Source organism: Athene cunicularia, assembly GCF_003259725.1.
Source record: "Athene cunicularia isolate RWA chromosome 6 unlocalized genomic scaffold, athCun1 chr6_part1, whole genome shotgun sequence".
Lineage (NCBI taxonomy): Eukaryota > Metazoa > Chordata > Aves > Strigiformes > Strigidae > Athene > Athene cunicularia.
The window spans coordinates 11,865,579-11,886,820 of NW_020799105.1; the positions used below are offsets into that span (position 1 = coordinate 11,865,579).

At 49.4% G+C, this 21,242-nt stretch overlaps 1 protein-coding gene across 1 annotated transcript in view; it reads right to left on the bottom strand.

The window, feature by feature from the left end:
• Positions 1-17,168: 17,168 nt before the first annotated feature.
• Positions 17,169-21,242, bottom strand: part of TLX1 (T cell leukemia homeobox 1) — an 11,000-nt gene continuing 6,926 nt past the window's right edge. Inside the window, exons 3-4 of the mRNA XM_026851507.1 lie at positions 20,925-21,162; positions 17,169-17,391 (exon numbers count right to left, since the gene is read on the bottom strand). Of these exons, the coding sequence (XP_026707308.1) occupies positions 17,169-17,391; positions 20,925-21,162 (461 nt within the window). The remainder of the gene's footprint in view (positions 17,392-20,924; positions 21,163-21,242) is intronic.

Here is a 21,242-nt window from a genome sequence, read left to right on the forward strand (position 1 = left end):
AGGCGTCCTGTGCCTGCACATCCCCTTGCACAGACAGGTGCCTTCATCCATGCCAGGCATGCTTGGTGCGGTGTTAAAGACGGAACCAGTCTCTTCTTGAAATACAGGGAAAGGGTGAGGGGCAATGGACACAAGGAGCAATGTACCCGAGTTGCATCAAGGAAAACTCCTATTAGATATTAGGAGAAGAAACTTTCCACAGGACGGGTAGTGAAATACTGGATGAGGGATGGAGACAGTCAAAAGATTGACTGAACTGAGCAGTCTGACCTAGCAGCAGTGAGCCCTGCTCAGAGACAAGACTGTATCAAAGACTTCCTGAGGTCAGTTCCAACCTGAATTATGCTTCAATTCAATGATGATGCAGACAAACCCCTGACTGCTCCTCCTGCATCCCCCTCATTCATGAGAGCTTTCCAGAGCAGCAAAATAAACTGGAGTATCCAAGCAACTTCCAAGCCCTTCAGCACAAGCAGCAACGTAAAGCCGGTGTCACACAGCCTGTAATCAGCTGCTTTTTCTCATTTCTTAAAATCATATCATTTTATGATCCACTAATGTTTTTCCCAAATAGTCCCATTTGTTCTTCACCTAATTCAACCACAGCCCTTAATTGTTTGATACTAATAGCTTTCATTTCTCTCACTTCCTTCTCTCTTTCTTTGCCCTGCAGGGGGAATCAACCGCGACACTCACGAGCAAGGTTGCAAAACAACTTCTGCCTTCATTCCTTGTGCCCTGCCCATCCCGGGGTGCAGAAACCACGGCCAAGGTAGGAGGGAATTTGCCCCATTTGATCCATGAACATTTCAAGGGAAAGCAAAAGGACAGTTAGTGCTGCCAGATGTAAATACACAGACAGGACCACCCCAAATTGAGAAGAAATTAAAAATTAGCTGATAACCTGGGGCTGCCACCAGGACCACCCACTCCACGTAGCCAATGTCTGGAGTGAGACACCCAGGGTAAGTTCAGTGCTGCCTTGTAGCACTGCGGGTGCTCACCTTGCCAGGACAGGACCAGGGGGTTTCCATTAGTTTCCTACTGGGTGTGGGTCTGGCACACACTGGGCGCTGAAGTCCATCCACAAGCTCTGGCAAATGACTACCTAGATCTTTGTTTTTTCCAAGCCTTGGCTCTCATCCAAGGCAGGAATCTCCCTCCAAAGGAATAGTGCCCAAGAAAATCTACTTAGATGAATAGCTCATGGCAGCCCCAGAGGTGGTGGGGTTCACTCACTACATCTCATATCCTTCTCCATCTGCAACAAATTAAAAAAACAAAACTCTGATGGGCTGATTTTGATGGAGTACTCCATAGGTCTGCTAATTGTTTTCCCATTAATCCTTGCTTTTGAAAGTAGAGCTGGATTTTATCTGGAAGAATTTGGAAAGCCTATCAGGGTCAAGAGCTCTGGCTTGCTAGCAGCAGAAAGGTGCAGAGGAATAGCTAGATGGGTATGTGCTAACTCCAAGTTATGGGAAAATGTCCCAGTGAAGCTATTTGTTAACTGTCTCTCATCCCTGCTCCAGACCCAGGCTCTAAATATGACTTCTCCCTGCCCAGCAGCGAGAGAGAGGAGCAGCAGCAGCATCTGTTGGCAGCAGAGGGGCTGCAGCTGGGGAGGGTATGTGCTCACTGTCTCAGGGACCTTCTCATTTGGTTTTGGTAGAACAACCCTAAAATTAACCAGTTCTAATTGATGGGAAGAGCAGAGAATTTTGAAAATCTGTGTCTTTATAAGAATGTTTCTTCTCCTTTTTCTTAAAGCTAAGAAGCTGCCTGCCCTAACCAGGGCAGGTGGGGAAAGGTTTCAATGAACAAGAGATACAAAAAGGTCTGTCAGGAGAGAATTAGCTGGAGCAGAGCCTGCCTCGGAGCAAGACAGAGGGCGATGTGACCTTGCAAAGCCTGTCTGGACTATTTTCTAGAGCTCTGGGAAAAAGACTCTAACGCCAGTAGTGACAGAGGAGAACTACATTAAGAGAGGAAATTAATTTTGCTCTAATGCCTGCTGCTGCTTACGCAGCAATGAACACCGGCTGCCTCTAGCCCTGAAATCCTGAAATTCCCCAGCTGTCCCCATCCCCATCGAGCATGAGCAAGTCAGATGGAGGTTTTTTAAAACCAGGAGGGCCCTTGCTCTGTGGCCTACTGGGAAGTGTAGTTCAGTGCCTGCATGGCCATTTCGGAGCAGCTTTTTCTCCCTCTGGTTTGCAGAACCCGAGGCTCAGAGCAGGAGAGTTCAGGGGGACAAGGTTAGGATGGCTCCTTGGATCTATTTGCTGCTTGCATTTGTTGACCATCCCTCTCTGGAGTGTGGGACTGTTAGATATTCCCTCTTTGCTGAGGGGTCTGAGGGGAAGAGTTGCAGAATGCCCTTTCTGGCACACTCATCTGCAGCCCTAAGAGAGAAAGAAAATCTTGGTAGCGAGGGGCTTGCAGAATCACACCCCCAGCAGAAATTAGGCTGGGCACAAGCAAACTTGAGGTGTGGCTGGAAATAAGGACCCTAAGCATGTGGTTGGAGGCTGTCCCAGATGGGGATGAGTGTCCAGGGCTGCCACGGTGCAGGGCTGCCCCAAGCTTGTGCTTGCGTGCCACACTGAGTCAGGGCCAGCGTCAGTGGGGTTAGCTCCACTTTCCCCAGGGAAGGGCTCACACCGACACGTCATCCATGGAAACAACTGTACTTCAAACCCTGCAAGCTGAGCTGGTGAAGGGGAGAGCAAGCAGTGGGCATCTGGAGTTCAAATGCAAAAAAAGCTGTGGAAAAAAAGGAGGGTAGGAAGGGCTTGGTCAGCCGTCCATGGATGCTGGATATGATCATGTGTCTAACCCCGCCAAACCCAGAAAATCCCCAGCACTGGACAAAAAATGAGATGGTTTTGGCTCTGGAGTCTGGAACACATCTTGAAGAATGCAAGACAGACTGGGTTTGGGGCTGTTTCATCCCAAATGGAAAATCCAAACTGCATTTCTTCCCATGTTTTTGGGGTTTTTTTTATTTTCACCAAAGTTTTCTTTCTTTTGGTAAGGAGATGTGAATTACATCCAGACTGCACCTACCCATTTTCCTCCTCAAAATAATAATAGCCTCATTTGCTAAAGGCACTATTAGGGTATTAAGTGAAAATGAATTAAGTTTAATTCAATTGTTATTTTAGGAGCTTTGCCTCGTCAGGGTTTTGCAAAGCTTCATTCTTCCACTCGCTGGAGACCGGCTTTAACACGCCCCTGCTGAGTTGTTGCTGCAAGCCACAAACCCATCATGCTGGGAGTTTTACTTAATGCTAAGGGTTGGATTTTATTTTGCTTAATGTCAGAGTCTGCCTGCCATACTGCTGGGGAAGAGGGGAGAGCCAAAGACTGGTTAGCTCAAGTCCATCATACTCGGCTTAGAAATAAAAGTCACTGGCTGGCTGGTGATTTTGTAGGCAAAAGCCCTGTGCTTATTTGTCCAGAAAGCACCACATTACCGCTCCCTTGCTTCACAGAGGCTTCACCTGCTTGTTGCATCAGGTGTCATCTCCTGAATCTTCTCCATCCACTGTGTTATGCTTCAGACCACCAACACATGAGGGGTGGGACCTGCCAGGGGTGGGAATTTCTGGGGAGGGATTAGTCTTCATCCTTAGAGCATTCATCTTACCTGTGCTTTGCAATTTGGATTACTTTAAATGCAATAGAATAGCCCCAGAGAGCATCAGGGTCTGTCCTGGTCAGGAACTGTTCCTCATCCCTAGGGAGGCATCAGCTCCACCCATGCCAAGGAGAAACTTTGGAAAGAGGGAAAAGAGGAGAAGGAGAGAAAACAGTGACAGAGGGACCTGGATTATCTTGGGACTGATGTCTGTGCCTTTGCTATGTGGGCAGGTGGGCTGCTGGATGCCCTTAACCACATGGGGTTTGATACAGCATTTGGAGAAAATTCACATCCCTGCACAAGGCAGAGTACAAGGGAGAGCCTGACCCAGAGATATGAGAAGAAGAGGGGCTCAAATTCCCCCAAAGCCCAGCAAAAGGACATTTCAGATGAGCTGTCAGCTCCCATGGTTTGTACAGTTGAGCTGTGAGATCCATCACATCCCTCCTCCCTTCACCCTCTGGTTCCTATAGCAGAGAGGGAGAAGGGAAGACAAGACCCCAAAGATAAATGCCCACACACCTTGCTGGGACAGCTCGGAGTCAGCGGCAGCAAGCAGGAGGAAGGAGCACTCAGAGCAGGGCTCTCCCAGCCTCTAACCTTGCTGAGAGCCAGCGCCCAGGATTTATGGAAGAAAAGCTTGGCAGTGACCTCTGATCCACTCCAGCACCGAGCGCAGACTCGGATGGCATTACAGCGTGATGTACGGCCAGCGGGTCTGCCGGGCAGTCTCTTGTGAGCGATGGCTTGCGATATTTCTGGAGTTTATACCTAGCTCTCCAGCTCAACGGGCTTTCTGGATATGATTTGTGCCGTATGTAGCTCTATAAATATCGAGCTCAGAGCATTATATATGGCGACAGCCCTACAGCACTCCCGGTGATATATCCCTGCGTTTGCGGTTGTAGGCGAATAATTTTAGTTTGAGTGGTGTGGCAATGAGAACAAGGAGGAAGTAAAATAAAAGGGTAATTCAAGCCCAAGCGAACAGCAGGGAGCGTGCGTGAGGCTCGGCTGATCATTCAAAGCCTCTCCACCAAATCACTCAGGGAATTGATGGCTGGAGTCATTTCCCAAATTAGTTACCTTATCCCTGTGTGCTGCTGTCTGCAAAATAAGGAGATGTCACCAACTTCCCCCTGCACAGGGTTTTGCTGAGAGGAGATGCTGCAAGAAGGCAGGGCAGGTGACAAGGCTGGCACTCCAAGGACAGTGTCAGACCCTCCCTGCCAGGGCATCCCTCAGGTCGGAGCATGGGGAGAGCCTAAGCTGTTACCACCAGCCTCTCACCACCCAGTTCCCTGGAAAGCTTCATCAGCATTGCTCTGGGAAACCATCATGACAAGCAGCTTGCAGGCCACTATCTAGGTGTAGGGAGGGATAAGAGCTTTTTTCTGCTATAATTGTGTGGGGATTGCTTAACTTACTGGGATTGCTGCAGTCCAGATGTTGCTTCCCCACCTGTAAATCCCACAACATTCCCTCCCTCTGGCCAGGAGATGGACAAAGGGGGCTCATATGCATGCAGCCACTTATCCTGTTCAGGCAGATGTCACCAGAGCCTTTGAATAAACTTCTGAGCGGTGTGCTGGAATGACCAAATGCCCATCTCCGGGGGAAAAAATCGAGGCCAGGTTTCATGTTGTGTCCCATTTGCTGCGATGCTTCAAGGTGTGCAGGTGCTTGTGTCCACGTGGGGTTGGCCCAGGCTGTCAGGTTCAGAGAACCCACCTTATACCATTAAAATGAATCATTTCCACCCTGGAGTCAGAGCTCAGCACTTCCACAGGAAGGGCCTGTCCTTGGGCCCTGCATCCCACTGCTGCAGGTGACAGGCTGGGTGACTCGGCATCATGTCCCTTGGCAAGAAGTCTGAGGGAAATCTATAGTTGTGAAACAGGTGAGTGAACAACCACCTGAGGGATGGGATTATAAGAGAGGGAAAAGGACTGGATGGACACAGGCTGCTAACAGGCTTTCTCCAACAGCAACCAGTCTGCACCAACATGTTTCAGGGGTGTCTCATTCCAGTGAAAATGTCATAATGGACACATTATACTTACATGCCACAGACCTGAACCCATCAGTCCCAAAAAACCTCCACAGTGTCCCCACTTTCAGCATTGGTATAGTGGCATAAGATTGTCTAGGAGGAATTCAGCTCAGTTTGTTAGTCTGCTGTCAGCAGTTAACCCCAGCAACAGACTAACGCAAAAGAGCTGAGGTTCCTTCCTGCTGGAAAACCCATGCCTTCTAGCTCCCTCATAACCTCCCAAGGGCACTGAGCAAGGATATGGTCCTGTCAGAGCATTGGGTGATGCAGGCAATAGGCTGAGAGCAGAAGAGATGATTTACAAGGAGCTGGCACGGTTTGCTCTGATTTTGTAAAGAGATGGAAGGTCAACAGAGAGCAATAGCCTTTCTCAGTGGCTTTATGTCAGGACAGGGACTGCAGCTGTTTGCAAACACAGCTATTGCAGACACAAAGGATGTGAGAATTGATCTGATTTCTTCCTCCAGAAAAGATTTAAACTACATGGGAACAAAACTTACTTCCAGTGGAAGTTGTTGCTTTAATCTTGGAGAGACACAAAAGGTTAGATGAGTTCAGGATTTGACACAAAGCAATTTGGGTTTAAAGTCGCAACTTTTAACATGCTAGAAGCCTTGTAGGGCTACAATAGATGGGTAGGTTCTCTGTTAGTTAAGTGTTGATATCCTTATAGGAGATTTGCTACAGATCAAGAGGAAGGAGCAGTCTGAAGCACAAACTAAGGGGCAAAAATGTGCCTGGGAGACCCGGTAGGTCAGATGAATTGTAAGAAGGATCTGTTGTGGTCACAAAACATTATTCTCTCACCCAAATGAGTCACTGAAACATTTTGTATTTCTACCTCCATTTCTGGATTACTTTCCCCCCCCGGGGAGACCCAGCAACACCAGGCTCCAAGCCATGTGGTTCTGGGAGAGACTTGCAAACCAAAGCTGTGCCCTGACACAGCTAAATAGCCCAGACTTTTCTTGATTGCAGCCTGGACATTTCTTTGCAATGCTGGTGCCTGCTTTGGTGGAGTGACTTGATCCTACTGCCAGGGCAGCATTCCCTGGGCTCCTTTTGTAGGCACACGAGGAGCCTTCCATGGGCTGCAGCAGCCAGCAGAGCACCAGAGAGCCAGTGGCCTTTGCACCAGCATCCTGTGGAGGAGGTTGTCCTGCCGCTGGAGCCAGCTCAGCTCCATGACCTGATGAGGGCTGTGGCTAGACAAAGGCACTCTGAAGATAGCACCATCTCACTCATCCTCCTGGTTTCCCACTTGGTTGTACCCATCTCTTCCCTCATGCCAGCGGCTGAGATTAGAGACATCCTGCTGAGACCATCTCTTTAACCTGTTAAAGTCTGATTCTTTAACTGCTGAGCCCTCTCTCCTGCACCTCTCGTTGTCTGTGCTGGTGATATTTCTCTCCAAAAAAAATGGTGGTGGCTGAACTGTCACTGTTCCCTGTGGTCCACAGACTGCTCTGATGACTTGTATATGAGATTCACTTTACCCTTACATGAAGCAGACAAATACACCTGTGAGGAGAAATTAGCTGCTTCAGTGACAGAGCTCAGTTGCTTGGGAGATTCCTGATGCCTCCAGCACAACAGGTAAATGAATCAGCTCACCCAGTGAGCATCTTCCCAGAGGAGCATGGCCCAGGGCAGACATGCCCATAGCTAGGTGCTCTGCCTCCCCAGCCATCCCACCACAACTGAGGACTGCACAAAGTGGGGCTCACCTGGGCTTTATCCTACAGTGATAATGCTTTTTCCTCACTGCAGGAAATTATACATGCCAGCAGGTTTGCCGTGTATTCCCCTGCCTTCCTTCCTACCAGACTGACTCTTCCCAGCTTTTCTTCCCATTTTGTACACTAGCAAGCAGTCTCAGCATCATCCCAAACATCTGGGGAAGCCACTCCTCAGCTGGCCCAACTGTGGCTGGAGAGGTGGAAATGCAGCCAGGCTCCTGCTGTGCCCCTGCATGCTCACCCAGCCCCCCAAAACAGCCCTTTTCTCCCCAACACTGACCAAAGGGCTTTGCAGGACAAGGACAGCAGGCTCACCTATGAGGATCCACCCAAGGCACCCACCACACATGTGATGGCAGGGGTGAAACCCACCTTTAGGTCCCCATCGAAGGCTGACAGGGACTGCTGCCAGCTCTCCTTTGCCCCAGGGAACTCCTGTTTGGGGCAGGGCAGGCAGGAGGACACAGGCAGGGAGGGCAGAGTTCAGTCTGAGCTTGTGGAGGACCAAGGGATCAGCCTAAATTGGGCCAGAGAGGACAACATTTATTAGACAAATATGATAAACGCACACACCCACAGACTCATCGGAATGCACCCATACATGTGAGAGCACTCAAGAGTCTTGATTTTTTTTCTTCTTTTTGGAAACCAGGCTAAAAAGAGGAAACAAAGACGAGAAAGTTCACAGCTGGCAGACCATCCAGAAGATGTTTATCCCAAATTTCAGCATATCATTTTAGATCACATTTTGGCCTCTGCCCTCTGGGCACCATTTCACTACTAAATGCACTGTGGAATAAATGCCAAGCGATGGTGGAACATGAATAATCCCTTCTCAGAGAGAATTACTTTTCTGGCTAATACATGCAGCTTTAAAAAGCAATAACTTGTTAAACAGACACACACACACACACACACACACACGAGCAGACCCCATTAAAGTCATTTGATGTGAGCCAGGGAAAAGTGTCTCTAAATCACATAATTATTTTAAGAGACGAAGACACATTTACTTAAACTGGTTCAAATCACCTTTGGGGAAGGAGGAGAGAGGGTTTGTGTCTGCACCATTAAGTGCTTTGATTTCCTGCAGCTCACCCTAGACTCTTGTTTCAATAGCATTAAACATATGAATATGTGATAATAAAATACAGGTGGTTTCCTTGAGCTTTATTGACTTTCTATGCCACGAAGAGAAAATCATTGCTTCCTTGTTTATCTGTTTTGGCATTTCTTGGGTTTATATATTTTTTCTCCTTTGATTAATGCAAGCACCTTCTTGGCTGTTCTAGAGAGCTGCTGTATCTGCCTGCTTTGACCAAAGCTCATCCCTATGTGCTTAAAAAATCCCAGCCACTTGACCCTGATGCTTACTGCACCCCATGAGCCATGAGGTAGGGGTGCGTGGCCAGGAGAGGGATGGAGCCAGGCCTCTTTCTCCTTGTCTTGCTGGAGCTCAGGGAATCAGGAGCTTGCAGGGGGCCCAGCTTTGTGTCCTTGGTGTGGCTGCAACCCCCAAGCAGGGGTCCTGCACGCATTCACACACACCATCCCGACACTGTCCAGCCCACTCAAACTCCCTTCAGACCTACCCATCACATGAAGCATCAGAAGTTGGGTCACCCCATGGAAAGTCTCACTTCTATATCCCAGTGGGGGATACTGAATTCAGGGAAATCAATCCCGTGAATTTCTCAGGGTTGGCTTTACCTGAGATCCCTTTGGGAACATGCTGCGCCCTGAAGGCCACACTTGGGGCTGGGATGCCCTTCTTCCTGAGCTGCCTCCCCAGTGCTTCCAGTCTGAGCCACCCCCTGGTTAAGGTGGGGCTCGTGAGCACCCCCACGCGTGTGGAGGTGGCGGGAGGGAAGCACCCGTGGCCGGGACCCTGTTGCTCGGGCGGTGCCAGGCGCTCTCTGGCCCCTAGATGGAGCTCGGTACCCACCGTTTGCTCCTGGGTACCCTCGGGGGCTGTCAGCGGCGGAGGCAGCGGGGCAGGCGGGGATGCTCGACGGCAGCTTCCCGCCACCCCAGCACAGGGGCGAGTGGAGGGACAAGGTGCCCACCCTGGTCCTGCGTGTCTGACACCCGTGGGTGCTCACGCCTGGCCGGAGGGGTGGCCACCAGGGTATCGCTTCACTCCAGCTGGCGTGCACCAGGCTGCAGCTCTGGGCAGCTCTGAGATGAGCGTGCACCAGGTTCTCCTGTGAAGGGGGTGGTGCCTTGCATTTCAGGGGGAACACCGATACCTTTGACTCCTATTTTCTCTAGGCACTTGTTCGGGGAGTTATTTTGCCCTAGACCCCATCCTTTGGGGGGAACCAGACAACCAAGCGCCCCTCTCTCCATCCACTGCAGAGAAGTCTGAAGTCCCCTGATTCCCATACAGAAAACATCCATAGGCCCTTCAAATAAAGGTAAATAAGGGGGACATTGCTGAGACTCGAAGTGGGGGGCACAAGGATGAAAGGAAGCCAGAGCCACGCAAGGCGCCATCTATAGCACTGCCAGGCAGTATTCAAGCAGTCTCCCCTACCTCATCTCTTGTATGGGGGGGTCTCCACACCCCCCATCCCACCAGGGCCAGTTTGGACCAAGCTATCAGACAGTCGGGGTCTTCCTCTGGGAAGGGGAGCAGGGCTGGAGTCAGGACCTGTCTCCTGCAATCCCACTTGTCAGCAAGGAAGGGAGAGAAACCGGCCCCTGAAATGCAGAAGACATTCAGCGACAGGACAGCATTCCTCACTCCTCACCTCTTTTGGCAGTGTCTGTGGACACAAGCTCTCTCAGGAAACCCTTTCCACCGGATAAGGTTACAGGTGTGTCTCTGCCTGTTCCTGGGCTTTCTCTGCTGTGGCGTGTTTCCTCAGGGGCTGGCACACATACATGCACCTCGGAGTCCCGATGTGGGGCTCTGTGTTTCCTCGCCTGACTGCTATGAGTAGTGCTTCTTCATGAGGTGTGCAGCATGGCTCTGCTCAGGGGTGTATGTACCCCTAGATCCTCAAAAGACCAGGCCTGGAGGGAGACTGTGTGAGAATGGTCGTGGGTCCGCCAAAACCTCTGGAGAGCATGCTCTGCTCTGCATCCCACCTCCTGCCTGCGGTGGTATGAGCCACAGTCAAAGCAGGTTTCAGACCTGTCATAACAACCGATAAGGTTTCAACATTTGTTTTCACTCCAACCCGAAGTGAAAGCCAGATCTCTTTAAGTATTTCCGTAAGGATCTCGAGCAGCCATGTTGGTGGGCAGGGCACAAGGGTCCCTCCAACAGCAGAAGAGCACAGCCTGGCAGTGGCAGAAACCCAACAGCGTCATGTGTATAAAACTTCCCGGAGCTTAATCCTGGAAGGAGGGCAGTGCCCTGGATGTGGCCCAGCAGCTACTGCCAGGCTCCACTCCTGTGTCACCAGGAGATGCTGGAGCCAGGACCTGCACTCAGCAGCACCCTGTGATGTGACATCTCCAGATCCTGTGAGCTCCTCCAGCACATGCCACCCACAGTGGGGCCAGACAGGACAGGTATAGTCTTGGCTGGGGGACAGCCCTCCTCTGCCCGAGCCAGGCTCCTGCTGGACCCAGACCTCAAATCCCAGGTGCCCCCCACCACTCGCCCCCATGGGCCAGTGGAGACTTGATGCCTTTTTTCTTCAGCTTTCAAAAGAGCATCCTTCTGATACATCATGGCTTTCAGAGACCTGCTGGCATTTGTTCTTTTCTCTCTGAGCCTGACCTCGAAGGAACCCCTCTTCTCTCCCCAAGGCTCTCAGGGCTCTCCTGTGGAAACAGCCAGATCAGCTGGGGAGGCTCTTATCACTGGAGAGGGGGAGCTGTGCAGAGACCTGGACACAACTCAGTGCACTTGTGCTCACACCCTCATGATGACCCTGAGCAAGCCCCTTCCCTGTTCATAACTCTTTTTTCCCCCTTGGCACTATATGTGGGGAGATCCTGGTGTCAAGTCTTGCCTCTTAGCATGTTTATGTCCAACATATGTGATAGGCAGACTCAGTCTTGTACCCGGTGAATGCCAGCATCACAAACCAAATGCTTTCTAGATTAAAACACAGAAAGAAAGAGTCTGGCCATCCCCAATGTGCCCAAAAGCTGAGCATCAGCAAGTACTAATCACCAAACAAAGTGACTTTACAAAAGATTCCTCTTGCTGAGACAGGAAAGTCCATGGGAAATGGAGTTTTTCTCCATGTTTTCATCTATCCCTGTCTTTGACTGCTTCCCAACCGTAGTTTAAAAAAATTATATATTGATTGATATTTTTTAATCACTGCTTTGTTATTTTTAGGTGGCTGCAGTCTAGGAAAGACAGACAGTTAACCGCAGCTCTCAGACCAGCGGGTTTACATTCTTTGCAGCAACGAGAAAACGAGTTTCCTCAAGCCTTGTTCCTTCCTGCTCAAAAATTAGAGCGGGACTCCCCATCTATTTCTGCTCATTTTATTTTCGCTCCAGAAGCAGAATGGCAAAGGGCAGCTGAGCTGGGGGTAAGTACCGAATTTCCAGCCCCAAGGAAGTGTAGGGCAGGGGTTTGCAGCTCTCTGCAACAGGGGATTTGAACACCTTCAGCACAGAGTTTTGGCTGGAGCCTTGGTGTATAATTAGGAGTTACACAGCTAAGAGCTGCTGCAGCCAGTCCCATGCTTAACACAATTAGCTGGGGGGAAGAAAAAAAAAAAAAAAAAGCTAAAAATTAATTTATAGACTTGGAAAATCAAGATTTTTTTGGTGCCTTCAGAAAAAAAAATAATTCTTTGATACATTTGAATTGAATAGACTCCATTTTAAACTATCAAAATAACAAGGAGCTTCTGAACAATGGAAGGGAATAAGGGCAAAGAACCTCTATCCTAATTTTGGGCAAGCACTGACATATCAAAAAGAAAATTTGTGTTTTAACAAAGGCAAAAATAGTAAGAACAACAATAATTTAAAAATCAAAGTCCCAGCTAACTTCACAAATAAAATATCTGAAAAAATGGAGATAGTCTGAATGGCTTGACTCCAGCAGAAGCTTGCTATGATAATCTATAGCTTTGTGTACTTTTCTTCATTCCTTAATATTTGTTAAATTTTTTTTTTTAATTCTGATTTTTCTTCACAAATTGAGACCCTGTCATTTAGAAAATTTCAAAACAGGATATTTTGATAATTCCAAATCTTATTTGGACGTTCTTAAAATAAGCGGCAATCAAAGCTCATTGTTGCACAAAGAAATCAGTGTCACTCAGACAGTCTGCTTCTGGCAGGAAAAAAAAAAAAAATAGATTAATTCAAAAAGTTCCAGCTGTCCCAGAACCCCAGACAGGGCTGGCTTTTTACTGTAACCCAAACAGCTTTCAGCAAAGCCATTTTCAGTTTTGTCAGTAAATTGGCTTGCATTTTCTACCTCATCTAGCCCACAACTACGCGTAAGCTGTCCTGGGAAGTGAGGAGGGGGCTGCGTCCCGCAGGGCTGGGCTCCTGCTGACACCGTGCCAAGTCAGCACCCCCATTTTTAAGCTTTTATTTTCGTGTGTTGGTTAGTTAGGAGCACATCCAAAAGTACCGATCTACAGTCCCAGTGAGGTCATGAAAATGATCCTATAGATGGGTGTTTGTGGGGTCAAAGCCTCTCTTTATGATTAATGATACAAACTGTATTAGAGGACACACACCCGCCTGGGTCTTCCTCCAGCAAATACCACGTACAGGTGACTCTCACAGATGCTGCTGCAGGAAAAACAGCATTAAACATACAACAAATGCCCCACACATGAGATAACACAGCCCAAGAAAAGCTGCATGTGGTCTTTATGAGTACTCACATAGAATTTGGGGCGTGCAAGTACTGCAAGGGGCCAAATTGCTGGCCTGTGCCCAGGAAAAAGCACAACTGCAGGCTCCAATCAAGTCAGGAAGCTCCAGCAAAGACCCTTCAGCTTTTCCCTGGGCTCATCCCTCTGCAAAGATAAACCGACTGATCCTCATTTGGATGACTCATGTGCTTAACTAATTGGCTAAATGGGGGCCAGACCCCTGGTTCCCTCCTGCCCACATGGTTTGTTGAGCTGGGACCAAACCCAGACAACCGCAGCCCATCCAGCTGGGCTTTGTCTCTTCCAGCTCCACACAGATGTTTAATACTCTTGCTCACGTAAAGACGGTGCTTCCCTCCGCCCCAGATATTGCTTTCAAAAGCTCAGTATACCTATAGCCAACTCAATGTGATCGATGGCTCCTGGTCCCTGGCAGCGTTGTGGGCGATAGAGCCGTGCACGGCCTCCGTGCACTCTCCTGCGATGCTCATGTGCCCTTGGCTGCGGGTGCCACACAGGATTCCCCCTTCCAGCCCAAGCCTACCTTGGTCTGTATTTCCTAGATACTGGTAAACAGTGGAAAAACATTTCTTCCTAACTCCCATTTCACATTTGGGATTCGCTATATTTTGAGACCGAGGGAAGGGGGAAATAACTTTCAAGGCATTTTAATACAATTTTATTCCTGTTCCAAAACAGGTATAATATGAAAAATTAAATCAGCCTTCAATGTGGTATGGATGGCCCCTGGATATGGCTGCGGTGATGTCGGTCTACAAAACATATCATTATGTGTCACTGTTTCATGTCATTGCTTATTGATTTAATTTCATCATATTTCAGACAACTTTTATTGTCTAGGTACAGATCATCATATTAATAACTGGAAACACATATGCAGATATCAAAAACACCTCCTGCCACTAAACCAATTTTTAAAATGAATCCAGGAGAAATATTTTAACAGAAACCCCTTCCAAACACAATTGTTCCAGGGACAAGAAAGACCAGATGACTATTTTTCTGGTTCCAATGTTACATATATTGTCATTTCATATCAAGATTTCTTTTTTTTTTTTCTTTAGGTTTTCTTTTTTAACAGGAAAGATTGATAAGAAAAGGAGGAAGTCAACAGTTTTGAGAACAAGATGTAGCTAAATATTGTATCTAAACTCATGAGCTCTAATGTGCCTTATCATACATTCAACTTTGCTGGGAAACATTTTGGAATATGAACCGAATAATGTGGATATTATAAAATGGCTGTCTTGGAATTAAATTTTGTGATATTGATGTGTCATGAAAATAAAATAGAAAACACTTTTAATATCAACAGTGAGCTCTATCATCCTTTTTTAAAAAAAATATTTTGTGGTTGGTGCTTCTTCCTACACAGAAACCTTGAAACCAAAAACATACACTGCAGCAAACTGTAAACCATTAAAGATTTGTACAGAGCAATGCCTCCTGAAGGAGTAATCCCTAAGCCCAGCATTATCTTTGTAGTAAAAGCTGGTCACATATTAAATTAGCCTAATCAGCTCCTAAAAATCTCTGTGGTATGAAACAGAATTCAAACAAAAGAATTCTGTGAAATTTATCTTGGAAAAAAATACAAGGTGTTTTATTTTAGCAGGTGTTTTGGCGTATCTTTTAAAGATGTCTCAAAAAATATTTTCCTGTTTTCTTTTTCCTTTTTTTTTTTTTTCCCCCCTGGTTTCTTGTCTCTCCATCATTGCAGATGTTTCTCTGTATTCACTTGCACATTGGACTGCAGGATGGGAAAATCCTGCAGCACCAAAAATTTTTGAGCTCAATCCTGCAATAATAGATTTTGGATAAAGCATGCTATTCACATGCTCCCTTAACAAGCTCCCCAACAAAGCTGCACCCAGAGGACCCAGCTTCCAGGAATGCTATCAAACACCAGATATTAAAGGCTCAGGTTATTTTGTAGCCCATGTCCTCTTCTCCAACATTCTTTATCCACTAATTCCCAATGCTGGAAGGAAATACCAGGCTGAAATCAACCCAGCTTCCCCAGCTCTAAGGTGGAAGTCTCCCCCAAGGAAGCTGATGGCAGTTTTCCCACTGGTTTGATTCTCCTCTGAGAAAGGCTTGCCTAGCTGGGGACAATGTCCCTTGATAAAGTTGAGCATGATAGAAAACAGGGTCCCTAGGATAAATCCCTGAAAGATTGTCTCTGAAACGCACTCTTGTGCATTTCTTTATATTCAAATGCCCCTTTCCATATGAAGTTTCAGACATAAATATCTCTAGACCCCACCATCCCAGGAGAGACCAAGGTCTTATTCAAGAAATTATTCAACATAAGTTTAAGGCCAAGTCCCTACACAATTCCTGCCGCTCCCGGCAAGCTCCCCAGAAGGGCTTTGATTAAGGGAGGTCCTAAATGCATTCCTGGGTTGAAGCCTGAAAATGTTTACAAGATTGGGGATTAAAATACAGCAAATTACCTCGGGATCTTCCAAAACCAAGCGGATCTGAGCAAAGTCAAATGGAAATGCTAACTCTATTTTCATTTATAAAAAATAGCAGAGGCTTTGGCAGTAGTTGTGATTCGCTGTCTCCTCTCAGGGAACTAATAGACAGGGAAGAGCAAGGCTTTAAATGATTTATTCAGTACCCTGGAGATTTTTTTTTTTATTTTCATTTTTGTTTCCACATAAATTACACAAGCACTTTATAAAATGAATACACATAAAACACCTTATAAGTGCATAACTTAAAAAAACCCAAACAAACGAATGCCTTTAAAAATCTCACTGAAAATAGGTTTTCTGATTGCTTGTTTGTACTAGCTGCTTAAATTGGCAGTGCTGTTTTAGATTATATGTAACTGAAAAATATATACTGTATATATATATATATATATTCCTGGCATTTGCTATAAGAAGTGCTTTGTTTAATTGTGTCTCATTCCCTTGGTACAATTAAAGAAACAACTAAGTTAAACAGTTGAGAGTGAAATTGATTTTTTGCCATCAGGAACCGCATTCTAAAGAGAAACAGGTAAAATAAAACATTGGACAATGTTTTGCAAATGATATGGAAATAATCCATGGAAAGAAACTGCATTACCCCTACAAACTGCCACCAAGGTCTTCTCATTATTAAAATACACGCTGATGGGCATGGAGTCCATGGCAGCCGGGGACAGTTTGGGCCCTTCATACAATTGAGATATCATATTTACCGTCCTCAGGAGTCTGTCAGATCCTTCTCTTATTCTCCCCTTGCAAGAAAAAATTAATGAAAAAAGGGAGGAGAGATGGCGAAGTGAGATCCGAAGGGTTCCCATCTGGCGCAAGCAGAAATTGCTGCTGTTTCCTCCATTTGTTGCATCCCTGAACATCTCCGGCACGGACGGCCCGAGGAGGCTCGTGGCAGAGACACGCTTTCCAAGGAGCCTCCTTTCATTTCAAGCCATCAGTCCAAAGTATACTTGTGTGTCTATATATATATATATATATATATATATACACGGATATATAAGGGTGACTCCAGACTTTGCACTGCTGCCAGCAGAATCCAAAGTTTTCTCTCCCCCATCTGGGTGAATGCCGGCGGCCGTGTCTGTCAGGGCTGGGCTTTTGTCTGGCAGCATGTCAGCAAGTTCACAGTCGGCACCAGAGACTTTCAAGAGAACAAAAGGGTTGGTGGGAGGCGAGACACCACTGCTGCTCCAGCAACCCCACGGTGGGGAGAGTTTTTGGGGTGGTTTCTCTTCCTTTCAGTCCTCATGGAGGGTTTCTCCAGCCGGACACATGGGATGTACATGTGGCCAGAGTACTGTGGGGTGCCAGCCTTCCCCGGGGAGAAACAGGGATGCCACGTGTCCCCTCAGGGACAGCCCTGCCAGCAGAAGGTGCACGTGCCGCCAGTGGGCACCAGCCTTATTCACAAGCGGAAGCAACAGTGGTGACGCTGGTGATCTTGGTGGAGTCATCAGACCAAGGCTGGAGGTTCTGGAGAGCGAAGAGAGAGGAGTTGTGGACACAGATGGGGTCGGCTTGGATGGGCTGGTTGATGGTTTTTTGGAAGGCCTCCTGCTGCAGCTGCATGAGGATGCGGTTTGCTTGCTGCCGCTCGGCCTCCCGCTCCTCTGCTGTCTGCCTCCTAGGAGAGAGGGAGCAGTTAGGGGGGCCTGGGGGAGCAAAGGAGGGGTATCTCTGGAGGGAATAGGTTGTGCTGGGTGCTTAGGGCTGGGGAAGGTAGGAAAAGAGGGTGCCCAGCCACTGCCTGGTTCCACATCCCCTGCACAAACTGCCAGTACATCCCATAAACTGGGGACTGGGGCTGTCTATCTTACCAGCCCCAGCAAAAATTGCTCCAATCAAAGAGAGCCAGGAGCAGCCCACAGCTTTGGTTTATTTTCTGCCCATGGGAAAAATCCAGCAGAGCCAAAACACCCAAAGGGAAAGGGCACAACTGGGTTGCAAAAAGTGCAATTCCCTGCAAATGAGCTCCACACCCAGCAGCAAGAGCCAAGTGCACGGTATCCCAGCAAGGAGCACAGGGCAGGAGCAAGGTGAGACATCACTGACAGGCAGTGTCACACAGCTGGGACATGGGCAATGTCACCCTGAGCATCCCCTTCCCAGCACCCAGGTCTGCCACCTCCTCTACAGGGCTGTGGTGGCCAGCTGTCCAGAGTCTGGATGAAAGCAACAACATACCACGGCAGGCAGGACAATAATCAGCAAAAAGTAATCTAAACACTAGAAACACATTTTTAGCAGTGAGAAGAATCAAAGCCGGCGTCCTTTCCAGTGCTTGTAGGGTGCCAGGTCTGGGTTGTCTGAGAGGAAGGGACAGGATAGGTAGAAATGGCCTCAACACACTTAAATCCACAATGAAAATCCCACACCATCCCTTGCCTGGATAGTGGGTCAGTCTGGAGGCTGTAGCCTGCAGTCACTTCTGCTTTTGCTGGTGAACATCACCTAGCACCAGGGACACTGCTGGGAAAACCTGGAGACAGCTCACAGTGCCCATCCTGGGATGATCCCCAAAGCACCCCCTCCCTCCCTCACAGCCCCAGGCCCAGCTGACGCTCTCCTGGCAGCTTCAGTGGATCAGTGACAGGGGAAACGGCAGCTTTTTAATTTAGCAGCTCAGAAGGATGCAAGATATCTCATCTTCCTTGGCTGTGGGGATTGGAAGTGGCAGCTTCGAGCTCCGTGGTGACATCTCAGAGCACGGGGCAGGGGTCCCTGGCTCCCCACGGGTGAAGCAGGTGAGGGCTGGATGCAGGTGATGGGCCTCCAGGGCACCCGAGCCTCCAGGCATGTGGCCAGGGCCTCTGAGCAGGTAGCTCAGGGCTCAGTCCCTGTTCTAATCACTGTGTCAACATCTCACGGCAGACATTCTGGGGAGAGAGGGCTCAGAGCAGAACCCGCCCTCCCTGTGCAGCCCAGGAGCAGCTCCATCTCTGCCTCGATGAATATTTAATGACCCCTTGCACAATGAAGAGATGCTCTGGGAGGAGGGAGCCCCATGTCCAGGGCAGTTAGGAGCACTGTGGCTGTGAGCACTCGGCTCCCATATATCTCCCTGCTCCAAGCATTCATGTCAGCCTAGGATTTGCAGGTTCAAATCTGCCTGGAAGGAACTAAACCTCAATGCCCGTATCTCAAGCAAGAGCCCAAATCTAGACAGCAGATCACAGAGCCACCTCATTCCAGCAGAGGCACCTGGATAAGGGACAGAAGCAAGACTCCCCCCCCTAAGCCTGCATTTATTTAAGCTGTTAAATCTCTCAGAGGGTTTAAAGAAACTTTTTTCTCAGATATAGTTCAGACTGCGCCTGCAAGTGGCTCCTTCCAGCACCCAGCACTCCAGGCACCGCTCAGAGCCCACTGTCCTGCATGGGGGTGAGGGGCAGCGAGCCAGACACGCTATCGGCCAGGGACACCCAAAGCTCCATCACAACACCCAGCGTGCACAGATGGAAAGAAGCAGAGCTTAGAATCCTGCATCCTTCTGGCTTAGGCCAGTGGGGATTCTCCCACGTTTAATAGTATGGCTGAGGTCAGGCTGCAGCCTTTCCCTTAGGCAGAACCAGGTTTAGCCAAGTTTCTTTCTATTTATCCAACTGTCTTTTGTGAAACATATGAATACATTTGTATCCTCTGCTCCTCTGCCAAAGGGGGCCGAACTTAGCCAACAGACGCAAAGAGTATTGACAGACAAATGGAGAGTCAGCCAAGCCACATTTGCCTCACTTCCTTAGGAAACCAGGCTAGAAGACATAGCTGACCCCATTTCGACGGCAATGGCAGGACTGTTCTTCCTCCAAGACTCTGCTCCCAGCTAGCCAGAGACTTCCTGGCACTTGGGAAGCTGCTCTTCCATGGACTCTTCAGGGAAGGACTCGGTGAGGGAATTCATGTTCCTTGTCCCTCATTTCTTATCCATCCCCAGGCAATCACAATCCCATTCACCCTCGGGGAGACCCCGAGGAAGCCCTTTTTCCCCACCCTGAAGAAACTACTGCCTGCCTGCACCCAAGCACCTGATGTTCAGCACCCAGCAACACCCCACTTCTCTGACCTGTCAGGGGAACTGCTCCTTGCCCAGCGCCAACCCCCCACCCCCTGCAGGGTGCCTGTCCCCAGCGCAAGACAGGGCATGGGATGCTCCCAGGACTGGGGTGCCTTCCCCGGAGACACCCCGGGAAGCTGCAGCCTAGGAGGAGCAAGGTCACAGCAAGGGAGCCCAAGAGGCCTCCTCTTCCTCGCCTGCCCGGCTTTAACCATCACACCCGGCAGAACAAAATGCAAGCATGTGGGCCAAGGAGTGCTGTAAACCCCACAGGGGTGAAAATCTTCATAGGGTTTACAATATCCCGGAAGCCCCAGGTGCAGGATCCGGCCCAAACCACACTCCCACGCAGGGCTGTGGCCCTGCCCCAGCACCGGAGGGTCCCGTTGCCCCCACGGCCATGCACCGGCGGGTCCAGCTCCCTCCCGCTCCCCTCTGCCCCCGCACCCCGCTGCCGGGTCGGGGGCTCCCACACCCTGCTGCCAGGGAAAGGGGTACAAGGGCCACCACACCCACAGGATTCCTGGTGACACCACCTGTGCCCACCGCACGTCCCCCACGCACACCCATTCATCCATGGTGCATACATGTGTGGCTACCTGCACGCAGACCTGGTGTGCTCGCACAGCACACACACACGATGCACATGCAGCCGTCCAGTGTGCATGCACAGCCCTGTGCCTGCTCACACACAGGCACACAGGACATGGGGCCACACACTCACACGCACGTGGGCTTCACACAAAAGCATTCACACTCACTGTGCAGTTACACACACGGCTTGTTTGCACACACCCCCCAGGTGTGCACACACGTGCATGGGCATGTGCACACGCGGCCTACACACACACCCCACAGGCACAGTCATACCCCCAGGCGCTGCAGGAACACACCCGGCTGTGCATGCACACACATGCGAGCGCACACACCAGGGAGTCATGCGTGTGCATGAATGTGTGCACACACATGCGTGACTCCCCGGTGTGTGCGCTCACACGGCTCGTGCCCCACGCCCAGCCACCAGTTCCCCCCACGGAGCTGGTGGAGTCAGGCCTGCTCCCCTAGGGCTGCCCCCCTGAGTCCACCGAGTACCCCCAGCCCCTCACCTCCACTTGGTGCGCCGGTTCTGGAACCAGGTCTTCACCTGGGCGTCCGTCATCTTGAGGGCCTTGGCCAGGGCAGCGCGCTCGGCCGAGGCCAGGTACTTCTGCCGGTGGAAGCGCTTCTCCAGCTCGCAGATCTGCAGGCGGGTGAAGGAGGTGCGCGGCTTCTTCTTCTTGGGGGGCGTGCGGTTCTGGTAGGGGTGACCTATACGGCGTGTTACAGTGAAGGGTGAGAGGGCCACTGGGGGGGACACGGGAGGAGGGGGGATGAGAGGCAAAGAAGCAAGCAGCGACACATCAGCAGAGGGGCTCCGGCTCCCG